At 49.6% G+C, this 14070-nt stretch overlaps 2 protein-coding genes across 2 annotated transcripts in view; one reads left to right on the top strand and one right to left on the bottom strand.

Moving 5' to 3' along the window:
* LOC144470660 (uncharacterized) overlaps positions 1 to 13874 on the top strand; it is a 41797-nt gene extending 27923 nt beyond the window's left edge. Inside the window, exons 2-4 of the mRNA XM_078182059.1 lie at positions 10507 to 10689; positions 11788 to 12052; positions 12430 to 13874. Of these exons, the coding sequence (XP_078038185.1) occupies positions 10507 to 10689; positions 11788 to 12052; positions 12430 to 12455 (474 nt within the window). The 3' untranslated portion in view covers positions 12456 to 13874. The remainder of the gene's footprint in view (positions 1 to 10506; positions 10690 to 11787; positions 12053 to 12429) is intronic.
* The window catches only part of Nudc (nuclear distribution C, dynein complex regulator), a 119826-nt gene that overhangs the window by 104169 nt on the left and 1587 nt on the right, over positions 1 to 14070 (bottom strand). The window lies entirely within an intron of this gene.

Below are 14070 nucleotides of genomic sequence, written 5' to 3'. Positions count from 1 at the left end.
AAAAAAGAAAAAAAGAAACGAAGAATACGTATCCTCGGCGATCCAACGAATTTAAGAAACCGTCCACCGAACGATCGTAAATCTAGCTTTCCACGAAGCATCCGTAGGAGAGCCTTGTGCAGAGGTCGGCGTAGAGGGAAGAAAAAAAAGGAATGGCCGAAAGGAACGCGATCCGTAAAGAAGGCGGCGGAAACAGGAACAAAGCGGTCAATTAAAAGGAATTCGCCGGGATCGATACTTAGAGCCAATTAGACGGCGGATGAGAGCCGAAGGTTCCAGCGTGAAAACGGCCGCGAGCCGTTCCGGTGGGAGAAAAATGGCCGCCGGCGTTAAATCTGCCGTGACAGACGACGGATCTCGCCGCCGGGTAGGCCCGAGGGGGTCCGCCGCCGCCGTCGGCTAATGAAGATAAACGAGTGGCGAATCTCGCGCGGCGTATCGTCACGGAAAAGCGGCGTGCCGTGCAAATCGCCGGGACTAATTAAATTTGCGCGATGACATAACCTGGGCCGCGTCTCTCTACGGCCGTCTCCGTTAATAACTCGGGAGTACCGCGATTCCACGCGGAACCGGAGGTCCGGCACTGTTTGCTCGCGTGGCAGCCGACAATTTACCGGGATGAGCTCAGACCGAATGCAAAGACGATCCCGGGATCTCCGTGCGAAATCCCAGGTGTAGCGCAGCGTCCACCGAGCGTCGGCGACACCCGTCGGTTCTATAAAAAGACGATTTTTTGAATCGACGTTACGCAACTTTCGCTTTTTAAAGTCCGACGGCGCCGAGAGACCGGCCCGTGACTTGCACTCGGGTACGGGGTCGATTTTATTAAACAGAAGAATTCATTTTGCAATAGGATGAATATTTAGATGAAACTATTGAGGCTAGTTACTTAATCGACGAGATTTACAGCGTGACGGGGGACACGTTAATTTGTCAATCTGTCTTTAAACCCTCGAAAGCCGGTTCCACGTGAACGTCAACGACGCCATATTGTTTTCCACGTACGTATAAAACTCGGCATATTGTACGAACATAATACAAGTACATACAGTATTTTTGAATCATTATTAATGCCAACATTGTTTCACCTTAGATCGATGACGTGCGTCGAATTGACTCCTGACACTACTCGCGATGAGCGTTGAATCGAGTCCGTATCAATAATACCAACTCGATTCGACTCTTTGTCAATTAATAGTGGCAATTTACAACAACGCTTGCGGCCACGTTTTTGCGAGCGCATCTGTAACTGCACATCGATGCATAGTCAGTTTGACGTCAAGTCCACCACTACCGATATAGAGTCAATTCGACGTCGCGTCGCCAGTTGAAGGTTAATTTCTCGAATCGTCGAAGAGAATGTATTCTTAGCCGTCGTGCTAGTACAACTAACTATCCGCGGCTAAAGCGGAGAACAATCGTACGGCGTAAAGATTCCGGCAAAAGCCCGAGGATCCTCTTCGATCAACCTAACTGGCATTTAACCGGAACGGCGATCGCGGCTAGTAATTATCCGAACAACTGTTCATAAAGGCAGGCCTCGGCGAGCCGTGTTACCGGTGATTGGTGTCGTACACCTTAATGATCCCGGATACCCGTCGGGCCGGCCATCCTCGATCCAATCGATCCGCGCGAGCGGCTTCCGCGACGGCGAAACTGCCGATCGGTCGTGCCGAGGACGATCCGACGACAAACTCTCAGCGCGAAAACCGTAACACACGGCCTGCCGTTTCTTTTAAACGTCCTTCTCCGCCTTCCCCTCGCCCCCTCCCCGAGGTCAGTCCGATTGCCAATTACAGTAAATACCAGAACGTTTCGCGGGGAAAAGGCCGCCGAAAGGTCGCGCTCTTCCTTAATTATTCCACGCGCTTTCAACGCGTTGAGTGCCGCGCCGGTCACCGGTGACCGACGCCGAGCTTTTCCGTTCGAGCCGCGTCAGTCATCGCTGACAGACAGCACAAAATATGACAATAAACTTAACAATTTATATATTGTTATTTACATAAAAATTCAAGTTTTTATCTAAAATTTATATAAGGTCCACTTATATTTTTATTTGGTGCGGGATTTTATTATTAACGTACTCGAACATTTTTTTCCGAATGCTTCAATGGATTTTATTAAAACATGGTAAACATAAAAACGGTTGTCCCTCGCAAACGTCGCAAAATGTTACAACTTGTTTGGTCAAATTTCTCGCCAATTTTCTGCCGCTCTGCGTCGCATTTTCTTCGTAGCACGACTTGCAATATTTTCGCACCGTTGACGCTCTGCCAGGTTTCGTCCGCAGTTTGTGCAGTTTTCTATTGGTGGCGACGCTGTTGGATGGAACGTCCGCTTCCTTCTTGCAATGAAGGCTTACTTGGCTGACTTCCCCTCGGATCACTCGGATCTTCAACATTTTCTTCCTCTTCCTCTGATGAAGAAAAAACGGTCACTCTATACCGCCTTTTAGTAAAATAACTTCGCTATTTTATCACTTTCAGACTACGACAAGAAACAATGGCCCTGATATGTTTCAACATATTGCATCGAGTAAATTTTAATTTGCTAGTATCGCCTTGACGGGGAAGTCGTTCTAAAACCGCGTGGCACTCAACGCGTTAACTCTCCGGCAGGATGAACTCAATTTTGCAACCGTGCTCTGGCATTGCACAAATTATGCTACGTTCGTTCCCCGGGTTTAACGACAATGTTTCATGTAGAATTGCTCGACGGAGTCTCATAGCGAAACTAAAAATTCTCCGAATCAATTGCAACGAACACGGCTTCACTGAAAATGTTTTTAATGCTGTAATAAGTTAACAAATACGATGTTAACCCTTTGCAGTCGAACGGTGACCTTCTGAGATACCATCAGAAATTATGTCACGTTTCGAAGATAATCGGAAAATTTTTAAGAATGTAACTGTTGCACTAGGTCATGCAAATAGGTCAGAAAATCTATTTCGGATATTGAGTTTAACTCCTCGTCGCGGCATTTTCTTTATAAATTGCAACGATTAGAACTTTCTCCGTCGCGATCACTTTTCTTAGAAGAAATCGAAACTTTATGGTTAATCTTTCTTTACGGCTACTTTAATGTCGAAATATTGGTGCAAAGAAAGCAGAATTCGGTTCCTCCTTAAACGGAACAGTTTGTTACTAAAATAGCTTCGACTGTGATTAATCAACTCTCTACCTCCTTTGCAATCGGTTCTTTCAAACAAATACACGCGACGAACAAAACCGGCCGTGTCAGACAGGTGAAAGAAGAGATCCGAAGAAACTTGGCCGAACACCAACGCCGTTTGGATTGTTCCTCTCGCGCGAGTGCTCCGCAAACACTCGCGATTTACACCGTTAACAGGCGAGAGAACGAAAGTCAGCCGCTGTCGGCTCGGCGCGGAGAGAAAGAGAATCTTCTTCCATAGTCGAGCGAATGAATCGTCCGTGCGCGCCCGCGCGCAAGAGAGAGAACGAAAGCCGTTTCCGGAACACAAGCGCGGGCGAGAGCGGTTTTCACCGAGTCTCTCTTTCCGTCGTAACCTGTCGAACGTACTCTGTTATCTCGCCGGTTACATGACCGGGCGAGCTATTAAAAAAAACGAAACGCAACGACGTCGCTCGCACCTGAAGCGGCGCTCCACTTCCGCGAACGAGGGAAATCCGAACCGTCGGGCCCGCGGACCTCATTTGCAAATCTATGGACCGCGTGGCGTAATCGTTACACCAGAACCAATCGGCAATTTCGCCTGGCTAAGTAAAACGTGCGTAACGAATTCACGGCCGTTGGTCGCCGTGCGCGCGACGTCGCGAAAAATTCTAAAACGTCGATTCAGCGCGGTGTGCAACAAACCGAACAACCTAATCGCGTTCACTTTACCGTGTACGTACTCCGCTGTTACTTGTTTGCGTTCTCGTTCCTTTTATTATCATCATTATTATACAAGTTGTATTTTATCGTGGTCGCGTTAACTGGTTTTACCTCGTAACACACACACGCGGCTTGTGTGCCTGTAAAATAAACGAACGAAATAAAATACATCGAACAATTAACTTTACGATTCGCTTGGAAAATACGGAAAGAAACGAATTAAATCAAATAAAGAAATCAAATAATCAATTTGACGATCCGCCGATGTAGAATTTCAAGTCGATCGCGTGTAAATCATCGGCCGCGTTGCAAACGGAGAGCACGCGATTATCGCGAGCCGCGCGGCACCGCCGCCGCCCATAAATCGTTCGCGGCTATCGAAAACGCGCGATGACAAGATAAAAGGATCGTAAAACGTTGACAGGTCGCGACCGGTCGTCCGGCGATTTACGCGCAGCCGATTTCACGGTTGGCGAACGGAGAGCTAGGTCCCGGTACGCGTGCTATTTCGTAACCGCGCGCGTACGAGGGGTAGAACGCGTCCACGTTTCGGTCTAGACGGTGCGCGCGCACGCGTGCGCGGCAGTCGTTTCAAGGACTCGGCGGCGAAGCGTCGATTATAAATGATGATCTGGATCGGGGAGCCCGGGGATTCGCGCGACGGAGAGACGACGATCGTAATCGAGCACGCCGCCGATTTTTGTCGAACCGGCGACGGGTAAACAGAGCGGCCGCTCGAGGATCGACGATGTAACGAGCCGGCCTGGTTGCAAAATCTGGAGACGATCGCGGCAAAACCGGGCTTAGGATTTATGTTTTCAGTGTGGCAACGACGCTCTCGGCCGGTCGCGAAAACGGGCCACTAACACACAGAGAACTAACGCGGAGAACTAAACACCAGAACGTACCTGAACGGATCGCGAACGATATTCTCGTGACGAAACTCTCGCGCATTATTGAAATTACCGCCTCCGCGGATGTAACGGCAACAGATCATCGGAGCCGTTATTCGTATAAATGCCACGAATCCAATTTTATTCGACCGATTCTTTCGGATAACGTTTAATACACGTCGAATAAAATCTTATTCGAGCGATATATCAGATAATTCCATCGATTAAATTCCGCGAATAAAATCGTACTCCATACTCCAATGAAACGTGTCCAATTCTGGAACAAGTCGCGCGATTTCGCGAACTTCTCGCCGTCTTCATTCCGCAGCTTCCCTCCCGGCGATCCGTTCTCGTTCCTCGTTCGCTGTGAATTTTCCGCTGCGAGGGAGTATACCGGAGGATCCGGATCGAAACGGCTCGCCTCGCGCACGATCTTAATTGCGCTCGCCTTAACGAGCATCCCGGTGTAATGACTCCTCGATCGTTACCCGACACCGACGTAACGAACGCGTTAGATCAACGTGTCGGGAAACGTAATGCCGTTATTATAAGCATCCTTGAATGGTGCCGAGCCTTGTGATAGCGAAGCCCGCGCGCGATCTTTCGGCCGCGAAGCACGCTCGCGGGATAACTGGTCTGCGAGGCGTAATGGGGTCCGCGTGCCTTCGTAATTTCTCGGCCGTGGATCTCGCTTGGTTTTTCAGCGCGCGGTTTTCTGCCGCGGGTGTCTTTCGACACTCCTCGAAGCCTGGCGACGGGGTGAACGCGCCGGAGAAATTCCGGTTTTGTCGACCGTAGGAGGTGTCCAAAAAGAGTAAGCCTCGGAGATCCTGACATCGGCCGCTCCTCTTCGGCTCGCGCCGGGATTTCCAGATACGACGGCTTCGCTTATACTGTCACGTTTTCTCCCGCATTCTCGTGCCACCCTCTTCAACGTAATGGTTATGGACACGTTAATTGGCTGCAGATGCACGGGGCCATTACTTCCTGCAATATCCTTGCCCGAGTACCCAGTGTCTAAAATTATAAAGACCGTACCGTCGAAGACTTGGTCATTCATTTATTTATTATTTATTTAATTTATTTATTTATTTATTTATTTATTTATTTATTTATTTATTTATTTATTTATTTAGTAGTTAACACATTCCACGTATAGTCTTTCGTACAAAGTCGGGATACGAATAATATTCTCGCGATCAGTAGAAGATCGTTGATAGTTGCACATGCTAGACAACGAAGTCGACCGTGTTGAATACGTTCAAGCATGGCATTGCATTTGGCTACACGTTGCGACCACATTGCAGACGTGTACTCCAAGGTAGATCGTGAACAGCGTGTTGCAAAGATATCCGATTGCGTAGGGCTGTTTGAATCCTTTGCTACCGGTGAATGAAAAATGCGGCTGTCCTTGGCGAGGCGGACCTCAAAATTGCTAGCCAGTCTCAGCGGCGTCGTCTCAGAAGGCTCGCGCGATTCCTCGCAGCGTGAAACGCGATTCCTTCCCTACGATTCCCTCCTAACAGAAAGAAGACCGCCACCGTCGCCTATATTAGCATAATTCTGTGGTCGATACGGCCAGGCGTAAATCATCGTACGAGGAAACACTTTCCCGAATCGCGCGCAAGCCATTTACAGCGGTGTCGCCACCGCCGAAGGAAAGCGCGGTCTGCAGAAGCGGGATGCACAAGGTGAAGCCACGGGAATCTGTTAACGCTACCTTGTAACATATATCTTTTTATGATCGCGCGTGTTGACGCGTCCGCGGAACGAGAAGGCTCATTAGCGGCGGACTAATCCGCGCCGCCTCGAGTATCGGTAACGAGAGAAGAATGCGGGCCGGCCCCTTGGCACGGCCGACGTCGAACCTAGAGGCCAGGCAGGACTATAATGCGAGCCGGTTGACGAATTAATCCGCGCCGAGGCGAATTCCGTGCGTGTCGCCGCTACCTCGCGGACAAATTTTTGCATAAGCGGCCGGCTGCCGGCAAAAACTCTTGGCAATGAAGCTGAAAGACGCGTACGCTTCCTGCGAGAGAAGACAAACACCTATTAGCGATGTCAAGACTTCCTGAACACGTACGCAGAGCGTGTAGAGAGATCTTCGTTGATCTTCCGTATCTGCGTTAGAGTACACAAGAGAGGATCGCGAGTGGACCGCATATTTTATTAATTCGCGGCAAAAACGAACACAGCGAATATATATTTATCGCCTATAGAATGATACGTTTAATATCAAGCTATTACTTTTTTCGGTTTTTTATAATTTCTATAATAGCAAGCATATATTCGACAATTACAACTTCCATAATTATGAAATAAAAAATCTGGAACCGGTCGTGCGATGGCGGGTTTAATGATAAAATGGAAGTAAATAGTCCGCTAAGCTGTCACATCTTGCGGAGAACTTCTTACATTGGTCCAAATCGATCGACGAGTAAAATATGACTTTCGCCACGACGATTCCCTCGAATATGGTCAAATTATATGTCTCGCGCGACGGAAGGGCGAAAAATGCCGTTCGATCGGTGGAAGGAAGAGAATCGGTCGTGTGTCGGGGCAGCCCCGGAGCGGTTCCGGCGAGCCAGGCGACAGAAATAAGCGGCCGCCTGCGTAAAAATCGGAGTTTCAGAGTGTCTCGTTACATGGGCCCAGCGCAGGTGCGGCGCTTCGAGGCTGACCAGTGTATTGAATTCCACAAAAATTCCTCGCGACGCCTCTCTTTGAGCGTCGTCCCAGGCCATTCTCTCCGTCTCGGTCTCGCTCCAACACCGGGCGCCTCCCGTGTCAAGCAAAAATTTCGAGATATACCGGCCACGCAACGGAATACCTGTCACCGTCGACACCGAGAACGCGCTCTGTCAGGTATCGGGATTCAGTTATGAAACCCCCGACCGACGGTCGTCCCAGTGTTGTATTCGTTGCCACCGTTCTCCACCATTGTCTAGGATCCGTTGCGACAGGCTCTGGCAACCGCTTGCAATCTCATTATACCGTCGATACGATTCGCCAGGCGTAAACACGGCTGCGCCTGCGACCGGCTACTCAATCGCGGCGCATTCATGCTTTCGATGCTTCTCGCCGCGCGTTGAAGTCTCACCGGTTTATGCCACGCGCTCGGCAATCCGTCGCCTCGTCGTTTTACGATTCGTTACTCGCGCGACTACTGGCAGCGTTCGCAATATTTATTGCAATTTAGGCCCTTGACACAGTGATCGGCAATGCTTCGCGATAATTTAATTTCGCGCTGAAATCACGGGATCTGTTGTTAACCAGCACCGTTCGAGAGTCTGCTGCTTCGATGACTCGTAATTTATTAACTGCGATTCGTGCGGTTCGAAACACATATTTGTCGCAATTCAGAGATGCGCCTTCACGCGATTGGCAAAGTCTCTGCGATGCCTTTGTGCTTTCAATAGTGTCGCGCTTTGCCACGCGTTGAAATCGCAGTCAGTAGGTGGCACGTGTTCAAAAAAACGTTTACCGGCTTTCTATTCTTGGCATTCCAGGCTTTATGATCCGTGGTGTAATCAACACGGGGGTAGGGACCTGTCTATTGCAGTTTTAGCTTGAGGCTGCGATTGGCAGTGTTCCTGCGACGTGTTTACGCTCGCGACGACGACACTCTTCGCCACGCGTCGAAGTCGCCAGCTTTCGGACGGCTACCGTACAAGAATCGTTCGACTGTTGCTCGGTTGCAATCTGTAGCGCGATCCACAGAGGTGGAAATATTTTTAACGCTTAATCTCCTAACGACGTTCAATTAAAGATCAAACGCTAACGTTTCGAGACTTATTAACCACTTGCGCTGCAACAACGTGTCAGGTTAGATTTCAATCAGATTTTTATTACGACTGAACAGATGCCTTCAATACTCAATTAATGAGTTTTTGTCAATAAAATGAAAAAATAAATAGGTACATAAATAAATGCTAAATCTGTAATTTAATCGGTAAAAGTGACCGGTCGCGATCGATTATAATCGATAAAGAACCGACGACGCCCGTTTCTGCCACGGCCCACATTAATTCAACGCACGAAACACCGAGCAAAACGATCGGATGCCCATTAATAGGACATCGCGTCCGCAAATTCCACGTTTCAATGACACGGTAAACGTTTCCGGCAGTACCAGTGCGCAGCCAGAATCGAGCAAGAATCCGAGAGACAGCGCCCGCAGGAATCGCGCCAATTTCCGAAACAAGCACGGCCCCATTACCGCGAGGCTAATTAAAGGGTTCACGATTCGAGAGTCGAAGGTCCGCGCAGCGCGCAAGCCTCTGCGTCACCGATCGGCTCGAATCGATCGCGGGCGAAGCCCGAGCGAGAGATACACGGTCCGCAGGCCCGACCCTCGTTTCGTGTAGTCCCGGAAGATCGTGATCGGCAAAAATGCCGAGCAAGGCTGCTTCCACGTTATTTTCTGAGCGGGCCACGCCCGACAGGACGCATAAATCGTGTCTGGGGCGGGAGGGAGGCTCTCTCTCTCTCTCTCTCTCTCTCTCTGGGACCCCGACGTTCCATTAGACCGCTCCGATACAGAGGTACCGATCTGGAGCGGTAGCGCCGCTGAAAAGCCGAGAGCGGCGCTCCCGCGAAAAAAGAAGGCGAAAGAGAGACAAGAGGTCGGACCTTGGGCGGCGGCCAGCGGGCAAGCGGCGAAGGTAGGCCACCGCGGCGCGAAACACCGTCTGATTTACGTGCGAAAATGGCCAATTAACCGGCGTAATCGGTGTGCGTGCGCGCACTCTCCGGACCAGCGCCGAAGCCGATTCGTAGCCGATTCCGAAGCCGATTCGCGACGCGAGAGGTGTGTCGGGGGCCACCGTAGGGACAGACCTCCAGTGTCAAAGTCGCGGAAACGGTCGCGGTTCGGCCGCTGGCCCTGAAAACGTTTCGCGGCCGTGCACCTTGGGGACCGTGCTTCACGAACCGAGGAAACGAGAGAGGCTACTACCCGAGAGAGGATCGGCTCGCAAAAAGAACGCGGGCGACGGGTCGCGATCGGGCCGCCGGAATTCGAGAGTACCGGGACGATCGTTGTGCAACGATCAAACCGGAATGTCGAGCCGCGATCTCGCTCCGTCGAGATTCTTCCTTCGCGAGCACTCGCCCGGGGAAGATCCCGATGATTTATCGCTCTTTCTCTCTGGGAACCGAGAACGTTCTCTCTCTCTCTCTCTCTCTCTTTTTCTTCGTCCTCGCGGGACAGAGAAAAACCGGGAGCATCGTCGCGCGGTTTCGTCGCCGCGCGACAGACAATGCACGGCTACCCGCAGTCGGAACCGCGCTAGAACAATGCGCGGTTGCGACACTCTTACGAAAACGTCGCCGTCTGGTATGCAAAGTTTGTTTATGACGCGAGCGTGTAGAAACGCGCAGCGACGACAGACAATGCTCCCGTTGCGGCCGCCGCTAATTAATATCGAAGCCCCCGGGTGCGGGAACGATCGAGGTGCCGGGCGAGGGGGCACGGCGGGGCGCCGTGTATTCGGTTTCGCTTAAAATACACCGTTTTAAGTGGCCACTTAATCTGCTTATTGGTCAATCGTACCGCGGAGCGGTGACTCCCGTTCGTCGAACAGATGGAACCGAGATACAACCTGTGGGCCGCATGTAGAGTAATGTTCCCTCGGCGACAGATAAACGACACGCGGTTGCAGGTGGAGGACATGCGGGCGAGGCGGAGGAGTGTAATCGGCGCGACATTATCGCTTATGCAATCAAAAGCTTCACGTCGATTTACGTTGGTTTCAGATCGAGGCGACGGCGGCTACGACGGCGGTAGCGGGCAGCCCGCTTTCCTGGCACATCCCAAGGCCGTCCTTGGTCGGGCGAAGCGAGAGGGACAGCGAGAATGGTAGCTGGGCTCATCATCTGCACCCGAACTCGCCTTCGAGAGGATCCACCTCGTCCCAGGGATCCACCGCCAGCACACACGTAAGCGGCACTCTTCTAACAGGATCGATGCACCTGGTCCCGCTGGATTCATCGATTCCCTGTCTTCTTTGTTCGTGCGGCCGCGGGGGACCGAGCGAGACGCCGACTTACGCAACCGAACGGAGACTGAACTGCTACGAGGATTCGGGAAGAGGTCTTGGCGGTCTCAGGCACGATTATTAGGTTCACACCGTGTTTGAGACCTGATCCAGTGACCTTAAGATGAACGATCGACTGGGTTAAGACTTCAACGTACACGACGAAACGGGGACGGAATCGCTCTGGTTGCTTTCGAGAGCTAAGATTGGGGCTCGCGGATCATAACACAGTATTTGCGGGTCACAGATCGAACTGGACCCACGCGTCTAGTGGACGAAAATTATTAACAGACGCGTCGTGGTTAACCACAAGATATCGAATTGTTGGCAGTGAATTGGTTAACCCTTTGCGGTCGAGTAGCGACTTTGAGGCGCCATTAAAAATTGTTGTATCGCGTTTCATAATTATGTTAACAGCAGCTTATGTAATATGGAAATACATTGGTCAGAGAAACTATTTCGTGTATCGAGATAAAAATGGTTCCGACTGAAGATAGCAACTGATACAACGAAACGGAGACTGGACTGATGAGAGACTGCTCGGACGGTTCAGGAAAAGGACCCGTGGATTTTAAGAATGTAATACCGAAGCGATATTTCGTGGATTCGAATCATGACGCTCGAGGTCTGTTCAGACACTGACAGCGAAAGAGACGACCGATAGAGCGGTGTACGCGACAAAACGGAGATTGTACTGTTACAGGTTTTTCTAAGGAAACGGTAAAAGATCCTGCAGAACTGCCAATGTCGTGTGCTTTTAACGTGTACAAGAAATCACGTCTCATCTTGTCAAAATCCGCTTTCTAGACAGATTGAAACCGAGCGAGGCGTGCCGGATTCCTCGGAGAAACCGAGACGGTGATCGACAGGACGGCTTTCACGACTGTTCGTAAATTCGATTAGGATTCGACGGCGCAGGGGTGGAGCCGGAAGACGTGTTTCGCATAGTTTCGAACGGTATCCGAGCTGATTGATGAGACTTGTGATTGGTGTGTTGCAGAGCGCCGCGTCGGGCACGTTGCTATTGACAGCCGCGAATCTGGCTAATCTCGCAGCTATTCATCCGCCCACGGTGACGACGCCGAAACAGACGGACACCGCCTCGGTGGCGAGCAGCACCCACTTCACGGTTGTGAACGGTCTAGGCAGACCGACCACCGTCTACAGGAAGTCCTGCTGCGCGAGGAACCAGCTCACCGTGCTTGTCTGCACGATGAGCTTCCTATTCATGGTTGGCCTGCTTCTCGGCATCCTCTTCATGGAGAGTGAGTATACCGAGTCACTCTCATCCAAGTTAACTCAGCCGATCCCCCGTCGTGACCTTATCCGATCTCTTGTCCAATTAGCGTAGAGTCAGACTTGAATGTGTCTGCTTTAGAAATCTCGCTATTTTTTTCACCGAGCTAATTGATCGAAGAGTCGAACCGCGGCATCTTGTTTGCAGTTGCTCTCTACAGCAATTTACACTAGCATTCTAGGTCAATCAAATCAACCATCATAAGTAAATAACAATAAAATTATAAAATTTATGATGTTTGATTGATTGGAGATCAGCAGTCTAGCAGCCATCTATGTTCGCTAAGATCGATGGTAGGTACTTTAAGATCAACTTCCTATCCAACTGATTTCCTTCTGATTGCAGTGAGAGTTCGAGACAAGTATCACTAGGCCGTAGCCAAGGATAGGAATCAGACGACCACGGGTGTCCTGGGAGCCTAGGCGCGAGGCGGAAGAACGTGGACAACGAAGACAAGGGTGGGGACCGTGATCGGGAAGAGACGCGGATGAACTGTGACACCGTGCGTCCCCGATCACGGGCGACCGGGTTGCTTGTATTCACGCTGTACATGTATATTCTGACCAGTTAGACCGTTAGGGTAGAGCTCACGATTAGAGATAACGTATCAAAGGCTGTATTGCACCGTGTCCGGCGTGCGGTACGTGAAAACTCAGTAATTACATTGATGTAATGAACGTAGTTTTAGAAAGCGGATCGCTCGGACGCGAACCTATCCCGTTTGGGGCGCTCGAGCTTTCCTCGCGGAGGTCCGCAAGGACCCCCGACCTTCGACGAGTATTGTAGAACCTTCCTTTTCTCCATGTCTCTTCTATTTTTTTTCTCTCTCTTTACTAAGACGGCGACTGTAGCATTTTCGTTTTCGTTCGGACCGGTTCTCCCTCGTCTCGCGATCGATTTTCAGAACCGTGGACAGAGGCTTGAAGCAACCGTAGCGAATCGATAGTCTCTAGTATCCCATCTCGTTACCTTTAGTTCTCAATTCGCTTTCCAAGCTTCGAGATACATCGTAGAAACGTTGTATACCAAAATTGAGGTCTTCAATTTAAAGTAAGTAGCAGCTTTCTATGCACTCATTTTAAAATCAAATAATTTAAAACTGTTAAAGTACATATATTGATACAAGAAATATAAATTTTCTGTGTTTTTCTGACAAATCGTAACTACGAAAAGAATTGTCTTTGAATTACTTGACTATGTCTGCCGTCTTAAATTTCATCCATTCGGTTTGATTTAAAACAAGAATATCGTGAAACACTTGAATCAGGTTATTTTCGCTTCTCTGGTCAGTTTCGGTATTGAAAATAGATTGCTTGAACGAAGAGAAATGTTATAATAATTGTTGCATAATTATGGGAAACTATGAGACACTCGCAGAGATCGAGGCGAGGACCGATACGATAGAATTGTAACGCGTTAGATGGTTGGCGAATGTCGTCGTCATCGTTAAAACTTCGTTAAGTCATACGCACAGTACCAGTTCGATCGACGTACAGTGGCGGAGCAATCGACGACACGGGAGTATGTTTTAAGCGAATGTTAATTTAGAGGTCGTTATTTAATTGTTACTAACAAAACGCTGAATAAAACCCGGATTCCGTCGGGGTGTCGTTCCAGGAATCGTACGGAAAAAAAGCAACCGGGAGAAACGATCGCGTTGATCGTTTTCCCGCAACTGTGATATTACTTGCGTATTAATTAATCGCCGATCCAACATGAAACTGTCAAACCATAAGAATGAAGAGCGTTGTTTTATTTCGCCCATGTCCTCATCCACTCCCGAAATAAATTTTCTCTGCCTTCAGATACTGTACTGTATTCGATTGATTACATTCTTTCATTCCCTCGTATTCGAAAACGGAAATCATTTCTACGATTATTTCTGGAGAGCGTAGGTAGACCAATTACGTGTAAGTATAATACAGACAAGCTGATTTTGGATAAAATGATATTATTGCCTCATAAAACACAATCATAAAATTCAAA

This window comes from Augochlora pura, chromosome 6, assembly GCF_028453695.1.
Source record: "Augochlora pura isolate Apur16 chromosome 6, APUR_v2.2.1, whole genome shotgun sequence".
Lineage (NCBI taxonomy): Eukaryota > Metazoa > Arthropoda > Insecta > Hymenoptera > Halictidae > Augochlora > Augochlora pura.
The sequence above is the reverse complement of the archived record's forward strand: the minus strand, read 5'-3'. Positions and strand labels throughout refer to the sequence as shown.